The sequence below is a fragment of the Triturus cristatus genome, chromosome 3_2, assembly GCF_964204655.1.
Source record: "Triturus cristatus chromosome 3_2, aTriCri1.1, whole genome shotgun sequence".
NCBI classification, from domain to species: Eukaryota; Metazoa; Chordata; class Amphibia; order Caudata; family Salamandridae; genus Triturus; species Triturus cristatus.
The window spans coordinates 20,725,555-20,752,803 of NC_140584.1; the positions used below are offsets into that span (position 1 = coordinate 20,725,555).

At 47.3% G+C, this 27,249-nt stretch overlaps 1 protein-coding gene across 1 annotated transcript in view; it reads right to left on the reverse strand.

Moving 5' to 3' along the window:
* The window catches only part of ARHGAP32 (Rho GTPase activating protein 32), a 1,461,643-nt gene that overhangs the window by 962,705 nt on the left and 471,689 nt on the right, over window positions 1-27,249 (reverse strand). Inside the window, exon 3 of the mRNA XM_085647194.1 lies at window positions 955-1,052. Within this exon, the coding sequence (XP_085503320.1) occupies window positions 955-1,052 (98 nt within the window). The remainder of the gene's footprint in view (window positions 1-954; window positions 1,053-27,249) is intronic.

Consider the following 27,249-nt stretch of genomic DNA (forward strand, 5'->3'; position numbering starts at 1 on the left):
TGGTGTGATAGAACAGCCCCCGAATCAGCCAATGAGAGACTGAGTTTTCGTAAATGTTTCAACTACTGGGTTGGACATGTAGGTTTTAGGTAATAACTGGGGTGCCGTAGGGAATGTTGTTACGGTAGCTGTGGCGCGGTTGGGAAGAAGCTTAGAGGGAGATCGTCGCTGTGCGTCGGTTTGCTGAGGCCTACCGGTTTCCTGTTCCTGTCCTGTTAATCTTTGTTCCCTGAAACTATCTCAGGGGATCCCTACTATCTCCGTGGCCAGGGTGTAGTATTTCTCTATTTCCTTAGCTTAGTATTAGCTAAATGATCTGTACTTTGCATAATCATTTGCAAATGTATTTTGTCTCTGAAACTTTTGTCTCTTCACCTATCCACTCCTTCATGTGCATTTATTCATGTTGATATAAGTCTGAAACTGTTTGCATTGATAAATGTTCTCTCCTTTGTGATTAATGCGTTGTGTGCCTTGTGATTCTGTTCATGGTGAGCTCTTATTTACTTCATATTCGGTTATAAACATATTAACTTTACATCAAGTTTATGGATAGATAGATAGATAGATAGATAGATAGATAGACAGACAGACAGACAGACAGACAGACAGACAGACAGACAGACAGACAGACAGATAATTATTATTACCATCAACTTCTCAACTTTAGGTCCATCGACCAGAGGAAAGAAGTTTATATGCAGGCTCAGTTAGGTATTTGGAGTGTTTAATACGAGTCTGTATAATGAACAACTGATTTGAGTGTTCATTAGTCTTGAAACTCATCCCAGCGTCATTTCAGGGGATAGTGTTTTGGGTAAATATGTATGGGCCTGTGTATTGTCATCGATTATCGATCCCTGACTGGCACTGGATCAAAGGAGAGGGGAGATGGGAGGGTATGAAGCGCCCTTACCCACCCACAAAAACACACAGAAAGAGATGTCAACTTACTTCTTCACATTTTTTACTTTCATGCTTGCGGTGCTGCCACATGACCGAAGTGGGAGGTCTCCTGGTATTGGTAACTCTGGGAAATCAGCTCCTCTGGCCTACAAAAAGAGTTTGAAAGACAATTAGACACATAGGGTCAATAACTACTCCGCCCCTCTGCAGCTCATTTGCTTTTGCAGAAACACTGTATCACGGCGAGTCATTAAACAAATTAACATTTTAGTAACATTAACAATTAGTGAGCGGTAATAATATAACTTTCTTCACAATGCAGACTGTTTCTTATCAGTTTCACTTTATATTGGCACCACTTTATGCAGGGAAAAAAATCAGGTGCAGGTTTACCACTAATAATTGCCAAAAAGCAGAGGAACTGGAGGGAAACTGATAAATTTCACTGTGCAAAAGGAGGTTGTAGCTTTAATGGGTAGAGTCGGCAGGGGAACGGGGCGGTAAGCCCATAGCTTTTGTGAGGCATGAGGTGCGGGGCTTTGTGCGGAGAAATGACCCCCTCACTAATCGCGCTCCCAAAAAAACAAAAGCTGTTGAGGCTGTTGCGAATTTCCTGGGGACTTTGCAAAATACCCCGCAAACATCCACAGTATCCAGCTTCCATATATGAACTAGAAAGAAATCCATATGGCATATTCCTCAATATGATATCGGCCCGTCACATGGAAACCGATATCGTGTCACACGATGTAGGACCATGTGTGTTGACAGGTCTGTGGGGTCTCCTGGCTGAAGCGCAAACTCTGGAACCCTAATCATGGCTTGGACCACAGACCAATGGTGAGCTTTAGCTAATTCACTAAAACCATCAGTTTGATCAAATCGAGTGATATCAACTCAGACTAAACACACAAGAGGGGCTCAGTCTGAAGGTAGGATTGTGGTATGGCCGGAGAAGAAAGAGGGAGGATGTGGGAGTATCCACAAACATGAAACAAGAATTTTCTTTCAAAGGATCACAGGCAAAAAAAAGGGAACAAGACTGGAAAAATAGATTTCATTAAATCTTTCCGATTCATATTTTCATTGTGTTGTCTCTGAAGTATGTATTTACCATGAGCTGGTAGACTGCAGGGAAAGAAGCAAATGTTACTTCAAACACTACCATTACGGCCTAGATTAAAATAAAAAGTTCTCTGTTTAATCCATAAAAGGTAGAAGAACTGTGCCATGAAAAAGATTAAAAGATATATGCCTATTATGACAAAGTATAGAACCATAATAGAAAACATCTAAATTTAGAAAAAAAACAAATTGATAAAAAATAGTAAAATTACTTTTCTGGAAATATTTTTTTCTAAAATGCATCCGCAATGGGTTAATATTAAAATGACAGACGCAAGTCATACAAATTCCGTTTTCAGATACTTAAGCCATACGTATACAAAAGAAAGCACTATATGGGTATAAAAAATAACCATACAACATTTCATATAAACAGAGCTGTACACATTCAGTCAAATGTCATACAGCCATTAACAGATTGTTTGGGCCTTTCATACCCAAGCAAATGGGAACTATCCTGTTTATGAAATATGACCACAGGCCTCTAATAGATAAAATATGTTGTCTTGTGACATTAGCGACTGAGGAATTAAATGGCCAGGGCTTTAATCAGGAGTCCACCACTTGACTATATTGTGTGATCCTGTGCAAATCACACTACCTCCGCACGCACAAGCTCTCTAGCCTGCCATCATTTAGAGCACGCTGCTCCAATGAGTACGTTGTGAGCTACTGGTAGTTCTCCAATTACCTGAAATATTTCTCCTGTGTGCATCCCAGTCTAATAAACTCAAACCTTTTGCTTGATTGTATTAATGTAAGTGTGCCAAAATTGTCTATTTCAAGACGAAAATGTATGTATTTTCAGAATTCATAAGTTGTTTGAAGAAAAACAGCTGAATTTCTAAAATGTATTTAAAGCAGATTATTAAGTAATACATCAGGTAGGGAGACTTATTTCTAATATTATTACTTTTGTGTCAAAGCACTGCGCTGTGGCCGGCATATATTTCCGATGTAAGTGAATTCCAGACAAAGGCTTTTTTACCTTACTGCTGGCAACCCTGCCTGATACACTGAGGTGATCAAGGCTGCTAATCCTGGCTATAGTGGTCACTGATGTACTCTTGTCTGGTGTGGTCATTACTACAACACCAATAATAACAGTACCTTGTGATGGTTTTTATTGAACACAGGAAACTTTTTTTACATAAAAGATTGAAGACCCCCGATTTAGAGTATCGAGATATTAAATAAATGACAATATTAAACATGGTTTAAAAATCTTAATGAACAAAGAAACAAATTATACGAAATGTCCTGTTTGTGAAGAGTCAGAAGCTAAACGTAATTATGCTATCCAGATGTGCTAACAAATGCAACAACTGCCAGTCTCTGTATAAAAGTACCAGATTTTTTAAAGTGCGCCGTGAATTTCACTTGAATTTCTTCTTCCTTTCTCCGCACTAAGGGCCTCATTACTATGCTGGTCGGAAAGCATTCCGACCGACTCCTTGTCGGAATCGTTTCCGACTGTCTCGGATTCGGAGAGTCCGACCGACCACGATGTTTCCGAACACCGTTTGGTCGGACTCTCACTGACTTCAATGTTCCGACCGACAACATAGGCGCCCATTGAAGAAATGGGTGGTTGCGGAAAACCTTGAACCCTGTGGCGGGCACCCCATGGTGCCTGCCACACTGTGCATGGTTGTAAAGAGGGGTCCCAAAGGTACCCCCAGAGGCCACAACTGGAGGCCTCCAGGTGAAGGTGCCCCCAAAATCGATCTCAGACAGTTGTTCCGTGTCGGACAAACCGAGTCCGAAAGGCTGTTTGAATCCGACGTCGTAATACGCTGGTCGGAAACACGATCCATAGACCTGTACGATTCGGCTTCATCCGACTCGGTTTCTCCGAATGCGAATCAGAATCGAGTCGGAAAGATGGAAAGGTTAAGTTGCATCGTAATTGGTAGGAAAAGTTTCAGAGTCTATCGGAAACATGGGTTCCGACACGGATTCGGACACACCGAATGCCGTTCGGAGCCTTTCCGACCGACATCGTAATGAGGCCCTAAATTCTTGGAGTGGTAGTTTTCTCTCCCCTCCAGCTGTATTTAATAGTCCTCGTAGATTTGATGGTATGCTTGTCTCTTTCCATGCATGGGATTGTGAGGACCAGATGTGTTTCGTTCTCGTTCCAGAATGGCTTATCAGTAGAGATAGTCAGCCGAACATCAGCATACTTTGTTTTTTTATCAAAAAGAGAACATGAGAGGAGGAGGAGCCTAGCGCGCAACCAAGATGGCCGCGTAGGTGCGAGGCTCCCGAGGACCTCCGTGACCTCCTACATAAATCCTGAAAATATCCTGTTCTAGATGAGGGGACAGTGTTGGTGAGCCCGAGCTGAGGTGTCACCCGTTTTCCGCTTCCAAATTGGACCTCGGACACCGGCGGGAGCACCGATTGAGGTTTGCGGCCTTCTCCACGCCGGCCCCCCGGATTGGAGTTGCGGGGCGATTCGGAGACAAAGTGATCAACAGCGGCGGGCAGGGCTGGGCGACTCGCGTACCCCGCACTTTCACTTTCGCTTTTGCACCCTCCTTGCTGTGTAGGCGAGGTTGGGCTGCGGGGCGGTGTGCGGTGGTGTGGCCTCGTTGGGGTGCCCTGCTGGCCCGCCGGCTGTGATCCGTCCTGCGGACCTGTGGTTGCCCCCCCCCCGGAGCCCGTGAACTGGTTTGTCGGCCTTTTCCGAGGTGATTGGCACGATTTGGGGACTGAAACCATGTCCACAAAGCAAGATGGCGACCGGGCAAAGGTGAAATCGACCCGCCGTGGCGCAGCCCATCAGTCCAACAGCATGGACCGCTACACCCTCCAGAAGGGATCTCCCGAGGTGCCGCGTGGGTCCCCGGAGGGCCCGACTGATGCTCCTGCGCTGCCCGCGGATCTGACCCTGCGAGATGTCATGGGCGCTATCGCCGAGATGAAGGCCTCGGTGGACCAGCGCTTTGACACACTGGCGCAAAAGATTGACTCGGTCCACGTGGATGTTGGCCTGGTGAGGGCTGATTTATCCAAGACCAATGACCGGGTCGATTCTTTGGCCCACACCACCTCGGGCCTTACAGCGGACGTGGCGGCCCTCCAAAAGGAGGTACGCCGGCTTGGCCAGGCGAGCGCCCTGATGGATCGTCGACTGGAGGATTCCGAGGGTCGGGCCCGGAGGAACAATGTCCGCATTGTCGGGGTGCCGGAGGGACGTGAGGAGGCGGCGGCGGACCTGTTTGTGGAGGACCTGATTCTCACCCATCTCCAGGCCCGGGGGCTGAGTAAATTCTTTGCGGTGGAACGTGCCCACAGGGTTCCCGGAGGAAGACCTAAGGCCGGAGCCCCTCCGAGGCCTCTCATTGCCCGGATTTTCAACTTTCGGGACAGAGACGCTATCCTTCAGACTTCTAGGCAACAAGGACCGGTCAGACTTGACAATATGGACGTAAACTTCTATCCTGATTTCACCCCAGCGGTCTAGAAGCAGAGGCTGAGCTTTCTCGGAGTCAAACGTCGTCTACGGGACTTGAACCTCAAGTATGCGATGCTTTTTCCAGCTAAGTTGCGGGTGGAAGTGGATGGCCGCACGCACTTTTTTGATCGTCCCGAGGCGGCCGGGGACTGGTTGGACTCCTTGCCCGGGGATCGGGGCCGGGGGGGTGGGGGGGGCGCGGTTGGAGGGGAGGGCTCGCCGGATCAGGACTGAGGGACTAATAGTAGGCCTCGCTCTGGACAACATTGTCGTCATTTTTGACTGTTCGTTAAGTCTCCCTCCTGTGGAGGTGGTACGGGGTCTCTTGGGGGCTCTCCCTCCTCCTCTGGGGGACTAGTTAGTTTAATCATTCATGGGGCGACAGGCACACTGCACTTTGGGGGGGCTGTTTGGGCTCATGCAGGGGTGCAGGGAGGGGGGAGTTCTGTTGGGATGGGTGGGTTGGGGTGGGGTGTTGTTCGTTTTTACCGCAAGGCAAACCCTTTATTGTATTGGTGTTTTTAAGGTGCTCTCGGGGGGACGAATGATGGCTTCTGTATGTGATGGGGGGTAGGGACCTGACTTTATTGTCCTGGAACGTCAACGGACTGGGGGATAGGATTAAGCGAGGTGTGGTCCTGCAGTATTTGAAACGACTTTCGCCGGATGTGGTCTTTCTGCAGGAGACACACCTTATTGGTAATTCCTATTGTGCCATGAATCGGCGTGGCTATCGCTTGGTGGCCCACTCGGGCTTCACGTCGGGCTCGCGAGGGGTGGGCATCATGGTGAAGAACTCGCTCCCGTTGGAAATAGACGAGGTGTGCCATGATGAGAGGGGACGCTACACTGTCTTAGTGGGGAGAATGGAGGGTAAAGTAGTTGTCTTTGTATCAGTGTACGTCCCACCGGGGTTACAGTCTACGACTTTTGCAGACCTAGGGCGCCTCCTCCTTGACCTTCCGGGGGGGCTTCTGGTGGTTGGGGGGGACTTCAATGCGGTGGTTTCTGGGACCGTGGATCGTCACCCCCCTAGGGACCTCCCCCGGGCGCAGGCGTGGCTGTCCGGCTTCTTAGATACACTGGGATTGGTGGACTGCTGGCGCTTAAAACATCCCACGCAGCTGCAGTACACTTTCCACTCGGGTGCCCATGGTAGCCTCTCACGGCTTGATTATGTCCTTGTCCCTGCGGCCTATGTTGGGAGGGTAGGAGAGGTGCGCCATTTGGCGCGGGGTATTTCAGATCACTCCCCGCTCCTGTTGCACGTTGATGTCTTCCCGAGGGGGAAGGGCAGGGTAGCTCCAATCAATGCCTGGTACCTGCGCGACCCCACTATTCGCGCTGATTTGATTAAATCCTTGCAGCGGTATTTCGATGAGAATGTGGGGTCCGTCCCTTCGGCTATCTCCCTGTGGGAAGCCTTCAAAACAGTTCTTAGAGGGGAGGCCCTCTCCTTTATTTCCCATGCCCGGAGGCGCGAGCAGGAGGAGGTGACCCGGGTGGAGGCCGAAATCGCTGAATTGGAGGGTGATCTAGAGGGTGGGGTGACAGATGCTGCACTACATGTCCTACAACTTAAGCAGGCGGCCTACAGGGCCCTCGTCACGGAGGCGGCCAGGGGCCTCTATAGAGAGCAACAGGGGCGACTGTATGATGTGGGTGATAAGGCTGGTAAACTGCTTGCATGGTTGGATAAAAAGGAGAGAGCGAGTCGTGTGGTCCCGCTGATTGAGAGGATGGATGGTGTGCGTGTCACCGAGCCAGAAGATATTGTCTCTTGTTTCGCAGATTATTTCCGCGAGGTGTATTCCCCGGTTTCTCCCTGCTCGGAGGAGGATTCCCATGCCCTGCTTAGGGATATCGCGCTGCCTTCCCTTTCGGTGGAAGACAGGGTGTCGTTAGATGCCGCTCCTACCTCCGACGAAATTGCCCTCGCCATACGCTCGGTCGCATCCGGCAAGGCCATGGGCCCGAACGGTATCCCTGTCGAGTTGTATAAGCTGCGACCGGATGTACTGGCACCCCACCTCCGTGCGATGTTCCTGGCGGCCCACTCGCTGGGCTCCCTCCCGCCGGACCAACGTCTGGCTACAATCGTGGTGATCCACAAGGAAGGGAGACCTCGAGACCGGGTTACGTCCTACCGGCCTATCTCGCTCTTGAATGCGGAGCCCAAAATCCTCGCCAAGGTGCTAGCCAACCGGCTGGTCGGCGTGGTGGGCGATTTGGTCCACCAAGACCAGTCCGGCTTTATTCCCCATCGCAATACGGCCCTTAATCTGCGGCGCTTGCACGGGGTGCTCGCGCGTGTCCCGTTTGTGCGGGAGCCGGCCATATTGGCGTCCTTAGACGCCACCATGGCGTTTGACACGCTCGAGTGGCCATACATCTGGGCTATGCTGGCGAAGTTTGGATTTGGCCCGGGGTTCATCAGCTGGGTCAAATTGTTGTATTCGGGCCCATTGGCGCAGGTGGTGGTGAATGGAAGAGTATCGGTCCCATTCGAGCTGGGACGGGGCACGCGACAGGGCTGTCCCTTGTCGCCGCTCCTGTTCGCGCTGGCCTTGGAACCCCTGGCGGAGTGGCTGCGGTGGCACCCTTCCATCCGTGGTCTCCGTTGGACCCCCGAGTATGAGGACCGCGTGTCCCTATACGCTGACGATATCCTTTTGTACCTAGCCTCCCCGCGTAAATCACTGATTGTCCTGGTTGATGTTTTGCGCTCCTTCGGCCGCAACTCAGGCCTTGTCATCAACTGGGCTAAATCATGTGTGTATGTGCTTTCCGGGGAGGCTCCCGTCCTCCCGCGGGGCTGTCCGATCCAGATTGCCTCACAGGGGTTTCGGTACCTGGGGGTTTACATTACTCTGGACCCGGAGGCCCGCTACGAGCGGAATTTGCTTCCCCCCCTCCAGCGCTTGAAGGAGGACGTCGCGCGCTGGCGGCGCCTGCCGCTTTCGCCGCTCGGCCGGGCGGCATTGTTTAAGATGATGTCGTTGCCACGCTTCCTGTACGCTCTCCAGAATACTATGGATTTAGTCCCGGCGCGCTACTTCCGTGAGGTGGAGAGTCTACAGCGCCGCCTGTTCTGGGACGGGAGGCCGCGTATTGCCCTGGCGAAGTTGACGCTCCCATGGAACGACGGGGGGATTGCCTCCCGGATATTAAACGGTATTACTGGGCCTCCCAGCTAGCTGCAATTAATCATGGCCTTTACGGGCCCGCCTTAAACCCGGCATTTGAAATGGACAAGATGCTCCTGCCTGGTGGCGACTATAATCGAGCGCTCTACTCTGGCGCGCCCGGACCCCGCCTGACGGGACCTACGCGTGTCATGGTACGCGTATGGCACGCGGCTAACGCAGCTATGGGGTGGAAGGACCGTTTGACCCGGGCATCATCGTTGTACGCGTCTGAGAGATTGGGCTCCCTGTGGACCTCGAAGGGCTTCGAGACGTTGGACACGATCGGCATCAGTAAAGTGGGGGACCTCTGGACGAGGGGGGGATTTAAAACATTCGAGACGCTGCAGACGGAGTTTCAGCTGCAGGGCAGTGAATACTTTCGGTACTTGCAGGTCCGTCACGCGCTGGGCTCAGTCTTCCCAGACGTCGCCTCCATCCCGGAGTCTTCCCCCCTGGAGGATAGAGTGCTGGATGGCCACGTTCCGGACAGCACGATCTCCCTTATTTACAAAAAATTGATTAATGACCGCTCGGGCTTGCTGACTGGCCTCCGCGAGGCTTGGGTTGCCGACGGGCTGGAGTTGGACGACGAAGACTGGATTTCCGCGGTGGCCTCTCCGAAGGAGGTGGCCATACCGGCTCGCCTTCGCTTCGTCCAGCTTAAGATACTTCATCGGGTTTACATGACGGGGCCAAGGCTTCTGCGTATGGGCTATGCTGAGGATGGGTTGTGTAAGCGTGGGTGTGGTGCTTTGGCGACTTTTTTGCATATTTTGTGGGAATGCCCGAAGGTGGAGCGATTCTGGCGTGGTGTGCATGAGGTCCTGCGAGTGGGTACGCATGTCGCGCTGCTACCTGAAGCGAGGAGATGCCTGCTGAATGTGTGGGAACCAACTGACTACTCGGTTCCGCAGACGCGATGGGTGACTCTGGGATATATGATAGCTAAGCGTGACATTGCTCAACTGTGGGGATCCCAGAGGCCCCCGGCGGTGTCGGCCTGGAAAGAACACATGGATTGGTGCATGTTCCGAGAAAAGGTGGTGTATGTGGCGAGGGGTAAGCCTGGGGCATGCGTGAAAGTATGGGGCCCCTGGAACGCCTACCGCGGGGGTATCTGCGCGCCACCACTGCTGCCTGCGGCCTCACCAGCCCCGTCCCCTTAGTTGACTCCTTTCCCTAGCCCCGAGCACGGAGTTCCCCCAGTCCTCGATCTGTTCCCCTTCCCCTCTTTAGACTCCTGTGGATGGCTGGGGTCCCCTATTCGGGGAGCACGTGCTGTTACTTTCGATTGCGGGTTGCCTTGCGGGTGTGGTTTTTGTGTTGTTTGTATAAAATGAAACCGTATTGTGGGGTCAGAGTGATGTGGCCCACGACGCTGATACCTCCTGATTTTGCTTCTCTGCAACGCCAAGTGTTTTTGTACGTATGTCAGATGCTCCTGTCATTCTAGCGGCCGGCCGGAAGGTTGTAGGCCCATACTTGTATATTCTTGAGATTGCAATAAACGGTTTCAAAAAAAAAAAAAAAAAAAAGAGAACATGATAGGAGTAAATTATAAATAAATGCCAAACAGAAAAAGACATTGCACTGAAAGTATGCATACCTACTGAGGCATGACTCGTGATAGCACCTTCCCAGTTCACATTTTGGACAATGTCAAGTCTCATGTACAGTTAATTATTTTTCTTTTAAAAAGATATTCTGGTGGAATTTAGTGGTGATACAATATGGCCTGAATGGTCCGGATATATAGACAATATCAAATGTAGCTTAAATCAAGGCAATACCAATATTATAAAACTCAAAACCCCTGGCAGAGACCAAGTACTATGTACAGATAATTCTTTGACCCACAAGAGTCAGTTTATGTCTTAATCTGAGGGCTCTATCTTTTAATAAGTGTAAACCCAATATGGAATAAGCAACAGTCCATGGTTATGTTATTAGCATCCTATTTAAATGAATGAGCTTGTACTCAACTAGTCTGACAACATTCATCCTTCTATGCTATATGCTTTGTCCCAGGCTCCCATCTGGGTACTTCATTTTGCTGATGTCAGAGTTGTGCCTTTCCGTGAGCATGTGCATGTTTGCCAATTGAGCAGCTTTATTCTGGTTTTGATGCTATTCGTGTATCTACAATGACATGCGTGTGCTGCTAAGTGAGTGCGTGCGTGCGTGCGTGTGTGTGTGTGTGTGTGTTTTGACTGTTGGTGCTTGGTTTTTGGTCTACAAAAGGCACTACTTCCAGCATTCCAGCATTCTCCCGATGCTTTGTGGCAAACGTTTGCCAACGATGAATATACTCTTTTGACAAACGAAACTCATTTAGAAGTATTTTTTTTTAAATATGACGACGTTCTTACATGTTGTAAACAAAAGGTGCAGCATGAAATATCATGCTTTATGTGAAACTGGCGTTATAAAACACATCAAGATCATTGGAAGTTTGTATTCTAGTCTTTAACTTTCTAATACAAGCAACGACCTTTGCACCACGGTGGGACTTAGGATGGGACAATCTAAAAAAGAAAGGCTAAAGCTGAGCTCGATGGTTCCAGGGACTTTTTGTTGTCTGTTTTTATAAGGCTGAGTTCTCATATGTTTGAGAAAGGTCTAGAAAGGAACTATTCAACCATGTAAAGTTATGCGCAAAATCAGCATATCCTGGTTTTATAATTGAAGCGGTAGATTGCTTTTTTGTTACTATACTACTTAGAAACCGGTAGAGGGCAATAACAGCCTATATTAAAATCTCTTCAGCAATACAACTCTTAACAAAGTATATTTCGCTAAGTAGCTGGGGTACATACAACAGACTGTATTACAAGATATTTGCCTACTCCAGAACGCACCTTAAAACAGATCCTATAGGCAAAAATCGTTTGTCTCATTTTTACATCAAATATGAGTTACTTTTCTTGATATCCTGATTTAAGACAAGTCTGCCTGTTACTTTCCTGCAGTTCGGAAGACCCTAGTTAGCCTCAAACTCCAGTAGCATTTCATGTACTTTTCAGTAAAATGTAAGCTCTGGAAAACTGTCTAAACCAGTCTCACAGTAGAAAAGTTGAAACCCATGGACATTCGTCAGGGTATAGCGAAAATATGCTTTGCGTCTACGCCGCCTACTTTGCGAAAGGTGTCCCTGACTGGAATAAAGCAGACAAGGCAACACACGTGAATAGCAATCTCCGGGTTTACGAAGAAACAGGAAAGGTTGTTGGGGTGAGGAAAGATGAATAAAAGAGAAGATGTTATCACTGTGGAAAGTCAAATGGGTCTCTCGAGCCAGCCGCAGAATGCAATTTGAAGTAATAGCTCAACAAGCACTACTGAAGAAAGAAATCTTCAGAGATCCAACTGAAATTAATCAGGAACCAATCAAATGCACCTATTATGGCTTTGCTGAGGAGACAAAATGACTCACTGGACTATTTCTGTGTGCGTAATGGCAGCTAGCAAATATTTGCACAGTTCAACCTGAATAAGTTGAGGCTATATTTAAACAACTTTGCATCCCAAAAACAACAATGGAAGGAACAACAATGAAGCATACCACAATGATGTGAGAGAGAGTCGTTTTTAACAAAAAAAAAAATCTGCGGGATGCAGACACAGTAATTAGACATGAAATAAAATAAGATTGTAACTAAACAATCATAGATATTGTCCAATTTGTATGTTGCTTTCTAGTGCACTACATCTCTTTGTGAATGGGTTTCATTTTTGTGCGGAAGTGGATTTAGCCTGCGTTCATATCTTCTGTGTCCTTCTTGATGAAAGGTGTAGCGTTTATTAAGTCAGATTTTATATGCATTTGATGATTTATTAATGTTCTTCTTAAAGATGCATTCAATTGCATTACATGTATATTTGTGTGTAAGTGTCTTCACTGACAAAGGTTAAGGAGACGTTATAGTTAGGGGTCCGTGATAACATTGAGATTTTGAACTAAAACAATACCACAGAAATGTACCAGTTATAATTAGCACAGCTAACTATAACTTACGACCTGCCACACACTGCTAATAACCACACATTTTACATAAATCATGACATGTTCTATGACATCACTGATAACATCGAAACCCCCACTGGCAGTTAACGCCACGCTGTGCCCTGCCTTTGGCCGTGCACAGCAGGGGGTTGGCAACCTGGTCAACTCACCCGGAGGTAGTCAACCTCCCCAGCAGGCAGCCAACCCCACATTACGCACTGCTTTTCATCATGCATGGCATGGGGCTGGCTGCAGAGCCAAGATTACAGTCAGGCCCTTTGTTGAAATCTCCACAGGCAGCCAACTCCAAGCTGTTCACGGCCTTTGGTCGTGCGCGGCGTGTGGTTGGCCACAGGGCCTGGAATACTAAAATAACTTAACATATTTACTTTCAATATTGCACATTTTTAATGAAAGTTCAAAATAATCTGATTACACAATCTTGTATCATATCATTTAAGCACACATTTCAATACATACACTTCCGGTCATTTAAGCAATCACCTCTAGCGACTAGAAAGGGGGCTGGGGGAGAATTGTTAGATTTTTACAGATGCGTATGGAGATTCTCCTCCATATTTAGACCCATATGTGCTTTGGAATTGAGTACAATTATATACCTTGACTATAATTTCCTAAGTGCTTTTTCACGATCTTCACCCCTAATTTCTCTCAGTATGGAGTCTAACAAAAAGTCATCCAAATCCTCGTCATTACTGCTCAAAATGGTGGGCTATTGGATAACTCCCGTCTTTCTTTTTTATTGCTCGTACGTGTTGCAATATTCTTTTATGTACCTGGTAAGTGGTGCTCCTCGCATATTGTAGACCCCAGGGGCAATGCAAGATATAAATCATGTAGTCACATTTACAGTAATATTGCTCTCTAATCTTTTGTTTAGTTTTAAGTAGCTTCCTGAATTTAAAGTTATCACGGCACATGCGTATGTGTACAGGGAGGGCATTCTAATTAGATGGGGCCAGATAGGATACCCTCTGACCAAGACTTTTTAATCCAAGGAACTGTGAGCAACATTTTATCCCGCAATCGTAATGCTTTTCCTGGACTGTAGGGGGTGATCTTAGAGGATACATAATGAGGCCCATTTCCCATAAGCGTTTTGTGAGTAATACAACACATTTTGAAAATAATCCTTTTGAGAATAGGTAGCCAGTGGAAGGGGCATAGAAGGGGAGCAGAGGAAGACCGAATAGGAGCATTACAAATGAGGCGCACTACCGTATTTTGCATTCAGTTGCAGTTTTGTTAACAAGGACTAATTTATGGAGGCGTGGAAAGTTTTGCTGTAGTCCAAGCAACTCATAACTGAAGCTTGGACAAATGTTTTCCCTGTTAATAGAGGGAGAAGTGAAAAAGCTCACTTTAGCAAGGGTAGCAGATGGAAACAAAGCCCTGCGGTGTTGCAAACCTGTTCTTTCATGGAGAGTGATTGGTCAGGTACACCCCAAGATTCTTAGCGACCATTTTTGGATTTGGAGCTATGCAGAGTTCAGATGACCACCAATAGGAAGCCCCTATGTTAGGGGCCTTCCTGAATAGTATAATCTCGGTTTTTCCCTGCTTAAGCTGGAGACAATTCTCAGTCATCCAGGCAGCTATAGCTCTCAGGCCAGATACAAAAAGTTATTTTACTATGCCTGACTTACAGCCAAAGGAAGTCTGTAGCTGTGTGTCATCAGCATTGGAGTACAATTCAAGCCCATATGATTTCACTACCTTGGCCAGAGGTGCCATATCGATATTAAATCACGTAGGGCTAAGGCTTGGGGGACCCCTTCGTTTAGTAGTATAGTGTGTGATATAAAAGAACCTAAGGTAAAAGTCTGCATTCTGTTAGTTAGAAAGTCCTCGAACAATTGTAAAGCTAGACCACAAATGCCACACTTCATTAGCCTAAGGAGTAAATGAGAGTGTGACACCGAGTCGAAAGCTGCTAAGTCAAGTAGTACCAACATAATGGAGCTGCTAGCGTCTAAGGAGCATCTTATATGATAAGTGAAATACTATGGAATGGATGAACCCCTGTTTGTGATGAGTCTAAAAGGTGATCATCTTCTCCAGTAGCTTACTGAGTAAAGGAAGCAGTGAAATAGTGCAGTAGTTAGTCATCATTAGGTGCCACCTTTGGTTTCCTTTGAATGGGGATCACGTGAGTGGCTTTCCATGATAAGGGGATTTTTCCACTAGTTATAGATAAGTTGAACAAAGTGCTGACAACGGGAGTAACTATTTTAGAAAGAGAAGCTGATATCCTAGGTGGACAAATATCTAGAGAAGACCCAGATTTCTCCAAGACAAGCACTGTCTGGATAGATTCTGTCGTAAAAATAGTACAATTCTGAAGACTGGAAGTACCTCTGACATTAGAGCTATCTAAAGCCGATTCCTTAGTTTTCTGAAACTTTGTATCGGAGAAGTTCTCATAAATCTTGTTAATTTTTTCTTCGAAATAGTTAACTATTGATCACAAACAGCTTGGTATACCTGTATGCTATGAGTACTAGCCAAGGGGTTGATAAAAGAATTCAAAACTTTAAGCAATTCTTTGGAGGAATTACCAGCTTTAGTGATTTCATTAGATATATAAAGCTTTCTCACACTTTTGAGATTACGATGGTAGTTAGTCAAAGTAGTCCTATAAGATTCTTTGAAAGCTAAGCCCTTAACAGCAAGCCATAGTCTTTCCAGCGTTTTACATGAGGCCTTTTCCGCTCGCAGTTCAGATGTAAACCAAGGGGCTTGAGTACCATTTTTTTAGGCAGGATTTATGGGGCGCTCATTTTCAAATGCAAGAGTTAATGTACTATGATATTCTAACAACCCTGCATCTACATCTTTCACCTTGCACAGCATGGGGGGTTGTAAGTTTCAGCAAAAGAATTGGGTGCAACCTTCCCCCATTGTTTGATTATCTTGGTCTCGGTACAATTAAATGTTTTTGGCCTATTTAGATGTGGGATCTGAAAATGGATGATTGCACGATCTGACCAAAGAAGCTGTTTAGGGCTATCAAGTCAAAGAAGTAAGATTTGTAAAAATCAGGTCCAAAGTGTGCCCAGCAACATGAGTGGGCCCTGTAATGTTTTGAGTAAAGGAGCTAAATCGGTCATAAGCTGCTATCAATCAATCAATCAATCAATCAGGCAATTGTAAGCACGCTACTCACCCGTGAGGGTCTCAAGGTGCCGAGGGAGGGGGGTCAGCAGATCCGTTTAGCCAAAGAGCCAGGTCTTGAGGGTCTTCCTGAAGGTGTTCAGGGGGGGCGCGTCTGATGTCTGCCGGTAGCTCTGTCCAGGTCTTGGCTGCAATGTGAGAGAAGGATCTTCCACCTGCTCTGGCTCTGTGGTTGCACAGGGTTTCGGCCAGTGCGAGGTTGAAGATCGGAGGTTTCTTTTGGGTACGTGGGAGTTGATTCTGTCGTTGAGGTATTTGGGGCCGTTGTTGTGTAGGCATTTGTAGGCGTGAGTAAGGATTTTGAAAGTGAATATTTTCTCCACGGGGAGCCAGTGGAGACTCCGTAGGTGATGGTTGATGTGTTCATGTCGGGAGATGCCGAGGACGAGTCTGGCGGCGGTGTTCTCTATTGTCTGAAGTTTGCGGAGTAGCGACTTGTTGATGCCAGCGTAGAGTGTGTTTCCATAGTTCAGTCTGCTGGTGATGAGTGCGTGGGTGACTGTCTTCCTTGACTATGGGGGGGATCCACTTGAAGGTTTTGCGGAGGATGCGGAGGGTGTTGAAGCAGCTGGAGGAGACTGCGTTGATCTGTTGGTTCATGGTGAGTGATGAGCCGAGTACGATGCCGAGGTTCTTGACGTGGTCTGAGGGGGTAGGTGGGCTTCCGAGGGCGGTCGGCCACCAGGTGCTGTCCCATGCAGAAGGGGTGGTACCGAGGACGAGGACTTCTGTCTTCTCGGCATTGAGCTTCAGGCAGCTGTTGGTCATCCAGACTGCGACGTCTTGCATTCCTTTCTGGAAGCTGAGTTTGGTAGTGGTGGGGTCTTTGGTGAGGGAGAGGATGAGCTGGGTGTCATCAGCGTAGGATACGATGTTGAGGCCGTGTTGTCAGACGATGGCTGTTAGGGGGGCCATATAGATGTTGAAGAGGGTGGGGCTCAGGGATGAACCCTGTGGGACTCCACAGGTGATTTTCGTGGGGTAGGAGAGGCAGGGTGGGAGTCTGATCCTTTGGCTTCTTCCGGTGAAGAATGATCGGATCCAGTCTAGGGCTGTTCCTTGTATGCCTGCGTCGTGTAGTCTGGCTACTAGTGTGCTGTGGGAGATGGTGTCGAAGGCCGCTGATAGGTCTAGTAGGATGAGGGCTGCGGAGTGGCCTTGGACCAGGAGGGTGCGGATGTCGTCTGTGGCGGCGAGTAGGGCGGTCTCTGTGCTGCGGTTGCTTCAGAATCCGGATTGGGACGGGTTGAGGATGGCGTTCTCTTCAATAAATCGTGTCAGTTTCCTGTTGACTGTTTTCTCTGCAACTTTGGCTGCAAAGGGGAGGAGCGAGATGGGCCGATAGTTCTTGAGGTCGGTGGGGTCAGCTGTGAGCTTCTTGAGCAGGAGTCTGACTTCTGCGCGCTTCCAGTCGTCTGGGAAGGTGCCTGTTTTGAAGGTGGTGTTGATGGTGTGTTGTAGTTCAGGTGTGATGGTGGCTGCGGATCTGTGGTAGATGTGAGGGGGGTAAGGGTCGGTGGGGGCCCCCGAGTGGAAGCTTTTCATGGTCAAGGCGGTGTCTTCGACTGTGATCGGTGTCCAGTTGGAGATGGTGGCTGGCTGGAGTTTCTGGGGGGCCATCTGTGGCGCCTGGTCGATGAAGTTGTCGTAGAGGTTTTTGATCTTGAGGTGGAAATAGGTTCCAAGCTTGTCGCAGAGGTCTTGGGATGGGGTGATGTCTGTGGCTTCGCTGCATGGGTTGGTGAATTCTTGAATGACACTGAAAAGGTCCTTTGAGTTGGTGGAGTTGACCAGGATTTTCTTGTGGATGAAGTTCCTCTTGGTGGCTCTGATCTGGTTGTGGTAGTCTGTCATGGTGTCCTTGTAGGTGGTGTGGTTTTCGGTTGTCTTCGTGTTTCTCCAGTTCTTCTCCAGGCGTCTGCAGGTGTGTCTGGCTTTTTGGAGAGTGGTGGTGAAACAGGCGGCTTTTCTGGGGCGTTGTCTGACGGGGTTGCGTAGCGGGCGAGCTAGTCTGCGCAGTTGGAAATCCAGGTGTGGAGTCCTCTGGCTGCGTCGTTTGCGTTGGATGCCCAGGTGTTGTTGTCTCGGGTGAGGGTGGAGTTAAGTTGCTCGTCAGTAACCTTGCTCCAGTTCCTTCGTGGTGGGCGTGGGGCTGGTTTGGGTGCCTTGAGTTTGTTGATGGCGAAGTGTACACAGTGGTGGTCGGTCCATGGCGGCTGCGTTGTGAGGCTGAATTGGACGCTGTTTCCTGCCGCGAAGATGGGGTCAAGGGTGTGTCCTGCTCTGTGGGTTGGTGTGTTGAGTTGTTTAAATCCAATGCTGGCGAGGTTGTCACGAAGGATAGTGGAGTTGGGGTCGCTGGGGTTGTCGAGGTGGAAGTTCAGGTCTCCAATGAGTATGTAGTTTGTTGAGGCGATGGCGTGGGGTGCGATTAAGTCGGTGATGGTAGCGGCGAACGGTGTTCGGGGGCCGGGGGGGTCTGTAGACGAGGGTTCCTCGGAGTGTGGCTTTGGGGGTGGTCTGGATCTGGAAGTGCAGGTGTTCAGAGGAGGGGAAGGTTTTGCTGGAGGTGGTGAGGCAGAGGATGCTCTTGTGGGCGATGGCGAGGCCCCCTCCTGGGTGGTTGGGGCGGTCTTTCCTCGGGATCTAGTATCCGTCTGGGATGGTGGTGCTGATGTGGGGGCGGAGGATGCGTTGGTCCAGGTCTCTGTGAAGAAGGCGATGTCGGGCAAGAAAGAGTTAAGTAGGTTCCAGATTTCCATGGAGTGTTTGTGTACGGAGCATACGTTGAGGAGGATGCATTTTAGGGTGTCACCAGTGTTGGCGTCGGCGGTGTTGGAGGCGCGGGTGGCGGTGAGGGTCTGGCGACAGTGGAGGCAGGAGAACTGACTGTGGGTCGTGTTCCGTGAGGCCTGCTGGCATTCACCAAGTCTTCCAGGGTTGAGTGCGAGGAGGGTGGTGGTGTCGTAACGATGGGTAGTGGGAGGTCCAGGGTTCCTGGCGCTGGCCGTGGTCGGGTCGCGGACTGGCGCCGACGGACTTGCCTGTAGCACGCCCACTGCGTGCGGCCGTTGCGCTGCCGCACAGCGGCTGCCATTAAGTAGGGGAGGTGGGAGGGAGGAGAGGCTGGGTGGTGGGAGCGGGGGAATTCAGTGGGGGAAATCTGGGGGGAATTCTGGGAGGGAAGGGGCCGCAGAGGGCGAAAGGACATCCAAGTTTTAAATGCTCTCCCCCTGGTAATTGAAGTCTCCCAACAATAAAACAGCTGTGAGGCCAAGACATGAGGTGCAATTAATTCCATGAGCTAGTGACGACATTGTTTTATGGGGCCAGGTGGCTGATAAATTAAGGCCCCACGCCCACAATCAATTGGGGAGAGCTCCAATTTAAAAACAGACATCTCTGCCCAGTCAATAATAACTGAGTCCAATAGTGACCTTTTGACAGTATCTTACCCACCCTCTTACCTGCCCTCTCTGTCTAACCTTAACATACAATAGTTGTCAGGGAGGGCTGTCGCAGTGGACGGTAGCGCAGTGGAATTTAACAACGTTTCAGTTAAAAATCCTATTCCGGGCAATGTGGAGTGAAGCAAGATTTGAAGTTCTGATGCATGTTTGGGCAGGGATTAAACGCTTAATAGGATACAACTGAAACAAGTCATCGCAGAGGACCTAAGGGCGTGGAGAACAGTATTGGATGGAGGGCAAGCCGTCACTCTTGCTGTCGCTCTTGCTTGAGCAGGTAATATCTTAGAAACAGCATCTAAGCAGTGTCATTTACAGCCACAAGCAAGCAACTGGACCTTCTAGGTAATTAGAAAAGGCACTGCAAGAATGGGCCTCATGGAGTACTTTAACGTAAGCAAATCAGTAGTAGTATAAATAATTCTGCTAGCAGATTAAAACAAGCATTGGCATAGCCAATAGGTCTCGCTTTTGGGACCTTATAAGTATTTAGTTATGCAGCACAATATCCTTGGTGCAACAACATCAACTGTTGCATGGCTAAACACTTATAAGGTCCCAAAAGCGAGACCTATTGGCTATAAGCAATCCCTCAATTGCCACCGACAGCTCAGATTTGCCTTGCTCTGTTGATGTATTCATGAATAGACACTTGGAAATCTATTCTGCCTAAATCGATCTGTTTGAGGGCACCCGGAAAGAAAAAAAGTAGAGTCAGTTGAAAAGCAAGATCATCAAAAAAACTAAAATTTCAGTGGAAATAAAAATGGATAAATTGAAAAAGATACGTTACAAAAAACTCTGAAATTTGATAATAATGAGTATGGTCACCACAGGTTCTACAACACACTTCTGAAAAAATCAGAACCACAAACTAGCTGCAGACGTTTCTGCTGCGGTCATGTTGCTACATTCTGTGTGACCTTAGGCAGCATTTCACTTGAACACCAGTCGGCCCAGCACTCGACTGAGTTTTCTTAAACAATGTAATTACTACGAGTTAATCTGAGACACGCTGGTCTGGATTGGAAGCAGACTGGGGAGTTTTTGCACATCGGTTTTCCCAGCTCAAGTGGCAGTATTTCATTAAAATAAACAGCATTTCTGCGTTTAATTGCAAATGACACATTTGCATTGGGTAACCTCAAATTATAATAGTGCAACTGTCACGGGTCAGAGGACATGTTTTTATTTCAGCCATCAGACATGTCACTGATTTCACTTCTAGGATGGGGAGCCTTGAAGCACTGTGAAGTCCCCTGGTGTAGAAACAAAATAACAGAGTTACATTTCCAACTTCCCCAGTTCAGTATGTGTGATGCTGCACAGACACCTATGTTGTCACATCTGGCAAAACTGATAGCGCTTAGAAACCGACCAAGCCACACCACTGGGCGCTCTATAAAACGTGTACATTTTCGTTCACTCCTCAGAAGTTTATTTATGACATGCAGTTAATTTATTGTCTTTGAAGGCCTGTGAAATGAGCGCCACTTATTGTGTTTAAGGGCAGTATCAACCCCTGCCCAGCCCGAGGGCCTTTTGTTTACACCATAAAGTGCATATACATGCACTAACACCCGTGTTGGGACAAGCACCAACAGAGAGCTCAGTTTGCGTTCTGCACTTTATAAATTATTACATCATTTACTTACTTGGGAGGTTTACATAGAGGTGGGCGACCCAAGAAATTAACAAAGACAGCAAAGCTAAGTGTCGACCCTGGCTCTAAGAGCACGTGCACGAACAGAGCTCTGAAAATATTAAAGATGTAAGTCAAGCAACAAACGTCACTTTGCAGTATAAGTTGTATTTGGAATTCAATAAAGTCCAAGAGGGATCTGGTGACTTTTTGCACATAGTATGGACTTGTCCGATGGTTGTTTCCTATTGGGTAAAGAGCTTCCAGGCACTCTGATGTGTGTTGGGGCATTCTATAGAACCCACACCCGAGTTGCCTTGGTGGGGATAGGGAGGGCATGGGTGGCCCTAGGGGAGAATAAGCTTTGGTGGGTCCAGCACACTCATAACTAAGTGAGACATAACCTGGGCTTAGGCCTCTGCCACGCCCCTGGGCACTAGCCGTCTGGGGTGCCGGCATGGACTGGCGTGCAAAACAAGAGGAACCTATCTATGCTGCGAGGGGCTGCCCACAAAAGTGACACAAAACATGGGGCAAGTAGTGTGCCTATTACGTACTGGAATGACTGTGGCAAACACTCCATCAGCAATAATGAAAATGCAGTTAGTGAACTAAGTGGCAAGTCAGTTACGTAGGCAGTATAGGTGGCCGAGATTACTACTATATATAGGGTATTAAATTAAGCACAAGACTATTGTGTGTACAGAGCACATCCGGAATGCTAGGATGTGAAGGTGGTATCATAGGTAATAATGAGCAAAAACAGCGCTCGCTGAAATAAAGTATTTACCTAGGATCACACAGTTTGGTCAAGCAGGGAAGCTGGGATTGATTCCAGAATTTCCAGTTTCACCCTGAACAATTCAGTCACTAGATTGGTATCTCTTTCTGCAATCAAAGGTTGATGCTATGTGCTTCATTCTTGGAGTGGAAGATCATACTTTGGGCGATGGGCAGAATCCACATTTTATTTGGGCAGTTTTTCCAAGCAAGAACCTTGACCAAGGACATAACAGCACTTCATAATAGGTATAGATTGAGTTATATGTTCTTTTATTTGGCACAGGAAAATTTGCTGGGATTCATAGGATGCTAAGCCTAAACCCAGATTCAAACCCGGCTCCCGATGATACATGGTCTGCAGCTGTAGCCACCAGCTAACACGGCGTGCCGTGAAAGTTCAGGTCATCTTGAGCTCAAAGTTTCCGGAGGACGTCGAGCTGAGCCAGGAACTTGGCTCGAGCCTGGCTGGAACTTTCAGTGGCTCGCTTACCTCCATCTTTACTGTGTGCTATGTGTAAACTTAGGCTTACTTCAGCGCGCACAATTGTATAAGAACATTATCCATTCTCATGAAAGAGTAATGTGATGGGAAAAACACATCCCAGTCAGGGAGGGTTGAGCCCTCAGATGATATTCTGATAATCACGATACCAGACTGTATGGGGCGTCCACTTAAGAAGCGTCTGAACAATTCAGTTTCCATTAGGAGTGTCCTGAAGCATGTGTGATTGGGTTTGGAATTGGACCACATAAGGGATTGAAGCCGTTCTACAGTATGGGGCCTTGAACTACCCGGTATTTGCCTATGGGCGGGATCCGCTGAAAGATAGTTGCTGGACCATGTTGACAGCTGATGATGTTTCTGTCAGGGAGTAGCATGGAGTTAGGTTTGGCAAGTAGTTTGGGCATTTTACCAGACAAGGCTTTGTGAACGGTGCAAAGAATCTTGAATTTTATTCTGGCTCTGACTGGAAGCAGGTGGAGTGCTTTTAGGCAGGATGATGAAACATGCTCTTCAAGTTGTTATTGCACAATGGTCAGTGTGTGTGTCTTGTGGTCCTAGTGTTCCCAGAAGCTGTTACAGTGAGGCAGCAAAGAGGCTACATTATGACAGCTTGGTGGGTTTATGCACTTGATGTGGAGCTTGAATGGGGAGTCCTAATACAGCACAGAGAGCAAACTGACAGGCTTCTAATTTTGGAAGAACAAGGAAATTAGGCACAGAACAACGTGTCTTTCCCAGGATGCCACACATTGGGGTCAAGGAGAAAGCAGCTAATGGAACCCAGGTTAAGTGTTCTGATGTTTTCAAGTTAGTGACAACACACCTCCACTAGCAATCTACAGCTAGTGCTCCTGTCAGTAGGACACCCTATTACCTGAGAGTCAGTTATTAGAGTGGTAGTCTTGTTTCACTTCAGCTGAACCAACCACCTAAAATACTGATTTGCTAAAAAAAAAAAAAAAAAAAAAAAAAAAGACGTGAAACGGGATGTGGTTGCCACATGGCAAGATGTAGGAAGCTGATCTACTGGTCACAGGTTAAAGTCCCCAGCTTGAGTGACTCACTAGTTCAGGATTGGTAATGCCGGGAACACACAAACTCATTTAGAACGGAGACTACGACTTGCACAGCCCTGAAGCCACATGGATGCGGTCGCTATCGAAAAAGCAATATTTTGCACAAGAGCAGAGGCGAGTCAGCTCATGGAGGGAATGGGGACTGCGCATTCATCGCATCAAAGAGAATGAATGGACTCGCCTCCTTTCCTCCCTGCTGATGCCCGCTTTCACACACATCTGTCCCCTTGTTCACAGTCAACAAAGGGTTGCCATGATGCCCCCTGGATGGAGCTATTGCAGCTGGCATAAGATGGGCTCTGAAACAGGCCAGTGGTCGCTCTGTGACAGCTTCTTCCCCACGCACTCATCCGCAGCCCAGCACTTCCTGGACCCCCTGTGTGCTCGGGATCAGCTCTTCCACCCCCTTGCAGCGCTACAGAAAGAGAAAAGGGCACGGGCTGCTCCGGTTTATTTAGAAAGTGTACGTCAGGCGCTTTGTGCACAAGCACTGCTTCAATCTCGACCCACAGAGATGGAAATTCGATAGAAATCCAGCTTAATGAATTTGATTGTGGCTATAATGCTGAGGTAACAATGTATTTTAAATGAAAGACAACGATGGGGATATGTAGTAGGGGTGGTCAATGGTTGTCCATGAACACTGGATACTAGAGAACAGATTGCATTTTTATTTTTACCAGTGGGGAAAAAAATGGAAATATCTTATTCACGCTATTTTGCTGCTTGCTCTACACGGAACAGGGACAACACATTTCACCCCGATGTAGGTTTTTAAAGGCTTTTAGCCCCACGACATAAACGGATTGTAGAATCATCGTTAAACATTTTTAACACACGTATTTCCTTAATAATAATGTTATGTCTGAAATGGACATTAAACCCGCAATACAAAGACATATGACAATTCAGTCTGGTGGGCCAAGAAAGCGCAGAGCGCTACGAAGTTATACTGAAGTCAGAAACGTGTTCTACAAATGCTGTTAATATAAACTTTTTAAACAGAAAAAAGTTTACATAAAACCTTAGACTAGAAGTCCATGTCTACTGACCAGGATGAAAGAGAATGTCCATTCGCCTCCTAAAATGAAATGAAACAAGCAAGACGTGCGGCCGCGACCGGGAGTTGTGTGCGCGTGCGCGCGAAAGATCAAGTGCAGAAGTGAAAGTGATCGCGCTCCAGATGGCGCCTCGGGCGCTGAAAGCTGGCGGCTGCGCGCATATCTGCAAGCGCTAGGCCAGCAAAAGCGTGTGGCAGCACTTTTAAAAGCCACTTACTAAATGTCTCACAGAGCAGCGCATGCGCTGGCTCAGGCGAGACGTAAAAAGGCAAGGGTCCTGCCTCCTAGTGAGCTTAGGGCATGGAAGGGCTGCCTTTGGTGCGCCAGCTGCGCGTCCAAACTTGCATCAGCTCTTATAATAGCCGAGAAGCACACAACTACACTGATAACCCCACCCACAGGAAGTGAGTAAACACTAAGCTCTCTCCACAAAATATGGTAGTCTCCGAAAATACCAGCGTAACTGCTAGCCTAGGCAGAGGCTGTTCTTCATCAGAGTACTGCTCTGCATCACATCACCTTTCAATGATCTCGCTCTTGTGAAGGCAGCCCCAGGCTTACTAGTAACCATAGCGCAAGTTTCTTAATCACTTCTAATTAAATGTAAGTATTTTTTAACTATCCTTTTTATGGCACCATGCTCAATTTTAAAAGGGGTTACCCATTTTGGGCCTGTGTACTTAGATGATATTCTTTTCTTTCATTTTTAATGAATAGCACTTTCTACTTTACTCCCTGATTGGCTTTCTCTATGGCACCCATGACTGTTGTCATAGAATAACTTCCCTCCTTGAACCTGATTTTTGTACTCCTCCTGTGCCACACTTTTTCACTACAATTCCTTCTCACCCTCAACCTTTCAAAATGAGGTATTCTCTTTTTCTGGACACTGGAAGCGTGGACGACTATATTCCCTGCTCTCTGCTTCCAGTATAGCTTACTCTCCAATTATTTTTTTCACATACACTTTTAGATCTAGGAAGGTGACTTTCTCCTAGCTGACATCACAAGTAAAGTGCAAATTAAGACAATTAACAATGATCTTTTCACAAACTCCCTCGCAGTTTCTACAGATCCCTTTCCAATCAAGTAAAGGTAATTGATGTACCTACACCATTAAACCACATTTTATGACCATTCCTGCTGATATTCATTTTGTAGCACCCTCTTCTCCAACCAGCACATATGCAAATTAGCTTAGCTGGGTGGTGAAGCAAATGCCCATCGCTGTACCTCTTAACTGCCTGAACAGCTTATTATTGAACAGGAAACAAATATTCTCTTGGCAGTCTACACCGTTTAAGAAGTATTCCGCTTACATACATTAGGCCTCAGGGATAGCCCTCTCTGCTGGAACTGCAACACAGGGAAGGGGGGACCTAGAACATCTCATCTTTCAAAGCCCAACACTCAAGGGTTTCTCGGGTAAGGTGTTTGACTTTATAGACAATGTCTTTAAGTGCAAGATTACAAGAGACTTTGCCTCGCTCACCACGGCTTTTATCCGAACTGACCTGCCCGCAGAGGGAGAGAGGGAACTAATGGATCTGCTCCTAACAGCGGCGGTCAAACTGGTATTAACGAACTTGAAGGACACATCCAAGGCCACCTACAAAGGCTGGCTCAACTGGGTCACCAACCTCAGGGGAGCGAATAATCTGGCATTGCAATACTCTCCCTGGAAAGCGTCATCCAGGGGCTTGTGGGAAGTTCTGGACAAAGCCCTGGTCCCGTACGATCCACCTTAAGAAACAGCCCTGCACTCGCTTGAGGGCCGTGCTGTACCTACTGTGCAATGGACATGTCGGGGACTGGAGCAGCCTATCACCAAGTCAGAATGGTATATCTAGCTGTTTGTTTGTCCTATCCTTCTCCTCCGCTTATTCCTAACTTTCCTGTACTTTGCTATCTTAGACCTACCTCTCTACAAAAGTGTAGCCAGCAAAGGGAGACCCGCCCAAATTGTTACTCTATACTAGGACTATGCCAGCGGTAAACCCATATAACAAATGTATGTATTATGTATGGAAAACTCAAAAATAAAAAAAATAAAAATAAAAAAAAGAAGTATTTGTGTATGTTTCCATAAAAACAATGATATTGCACTTTAAAAAAATCAATTTCTCTTAATTCATCACAATGCCTTATGCTGGTATGCAATGCAGTAGTATCAACTGCCAATAATACATAGTCTGTGTCCCAACTATTATAAAATATTCTCTGTAAAAAATATCCTGACTTGTACAAAAGAGGGTAAACTCCTGATGTAATCACACAAAAAGTGGTATACATATTTTGAAGTATTTTCAAATATGCTTCCAATTGCTGAAACTATGGGACAACTAGGTGGCTCCCTCTCATGTTTAGGGATTTTTGGAATCAAGTAAAGAAACATATATTCTTCCTAACTTAGAAAACCCCTCACTTCTCCATTGCAATAGATCTTCATTGTATTTCTTCCTGATTTCTGACAACTCTTACCTAGGGATTCTCATGTAACATGATGGATCATTTAAATGAAGGTAGGCTTCTTTCAATAATTTCTCAATAGGCCATAGTACCACATTCCGTCATTTATCAGAATTCCTGTTGACACTATCTGTTTCTTGACGGATCAGTGTTATTAGCAGGCTATAATTTCTCAGTAGCTAGGCCTTGCCTCATCTTTTGATACAGTTTTTAAGGTCTTGTGTAACCAACTCACAGTATATGTCAATAACATCTCTGGCCATAGTTGGTCAGAATCTGGTACTTGATTTGAAATTAGTAAGTGCATACCCATAAACACCCAATCTCATGGTATTAGTTATATCCTGCTCAGTTATTTCACACGGG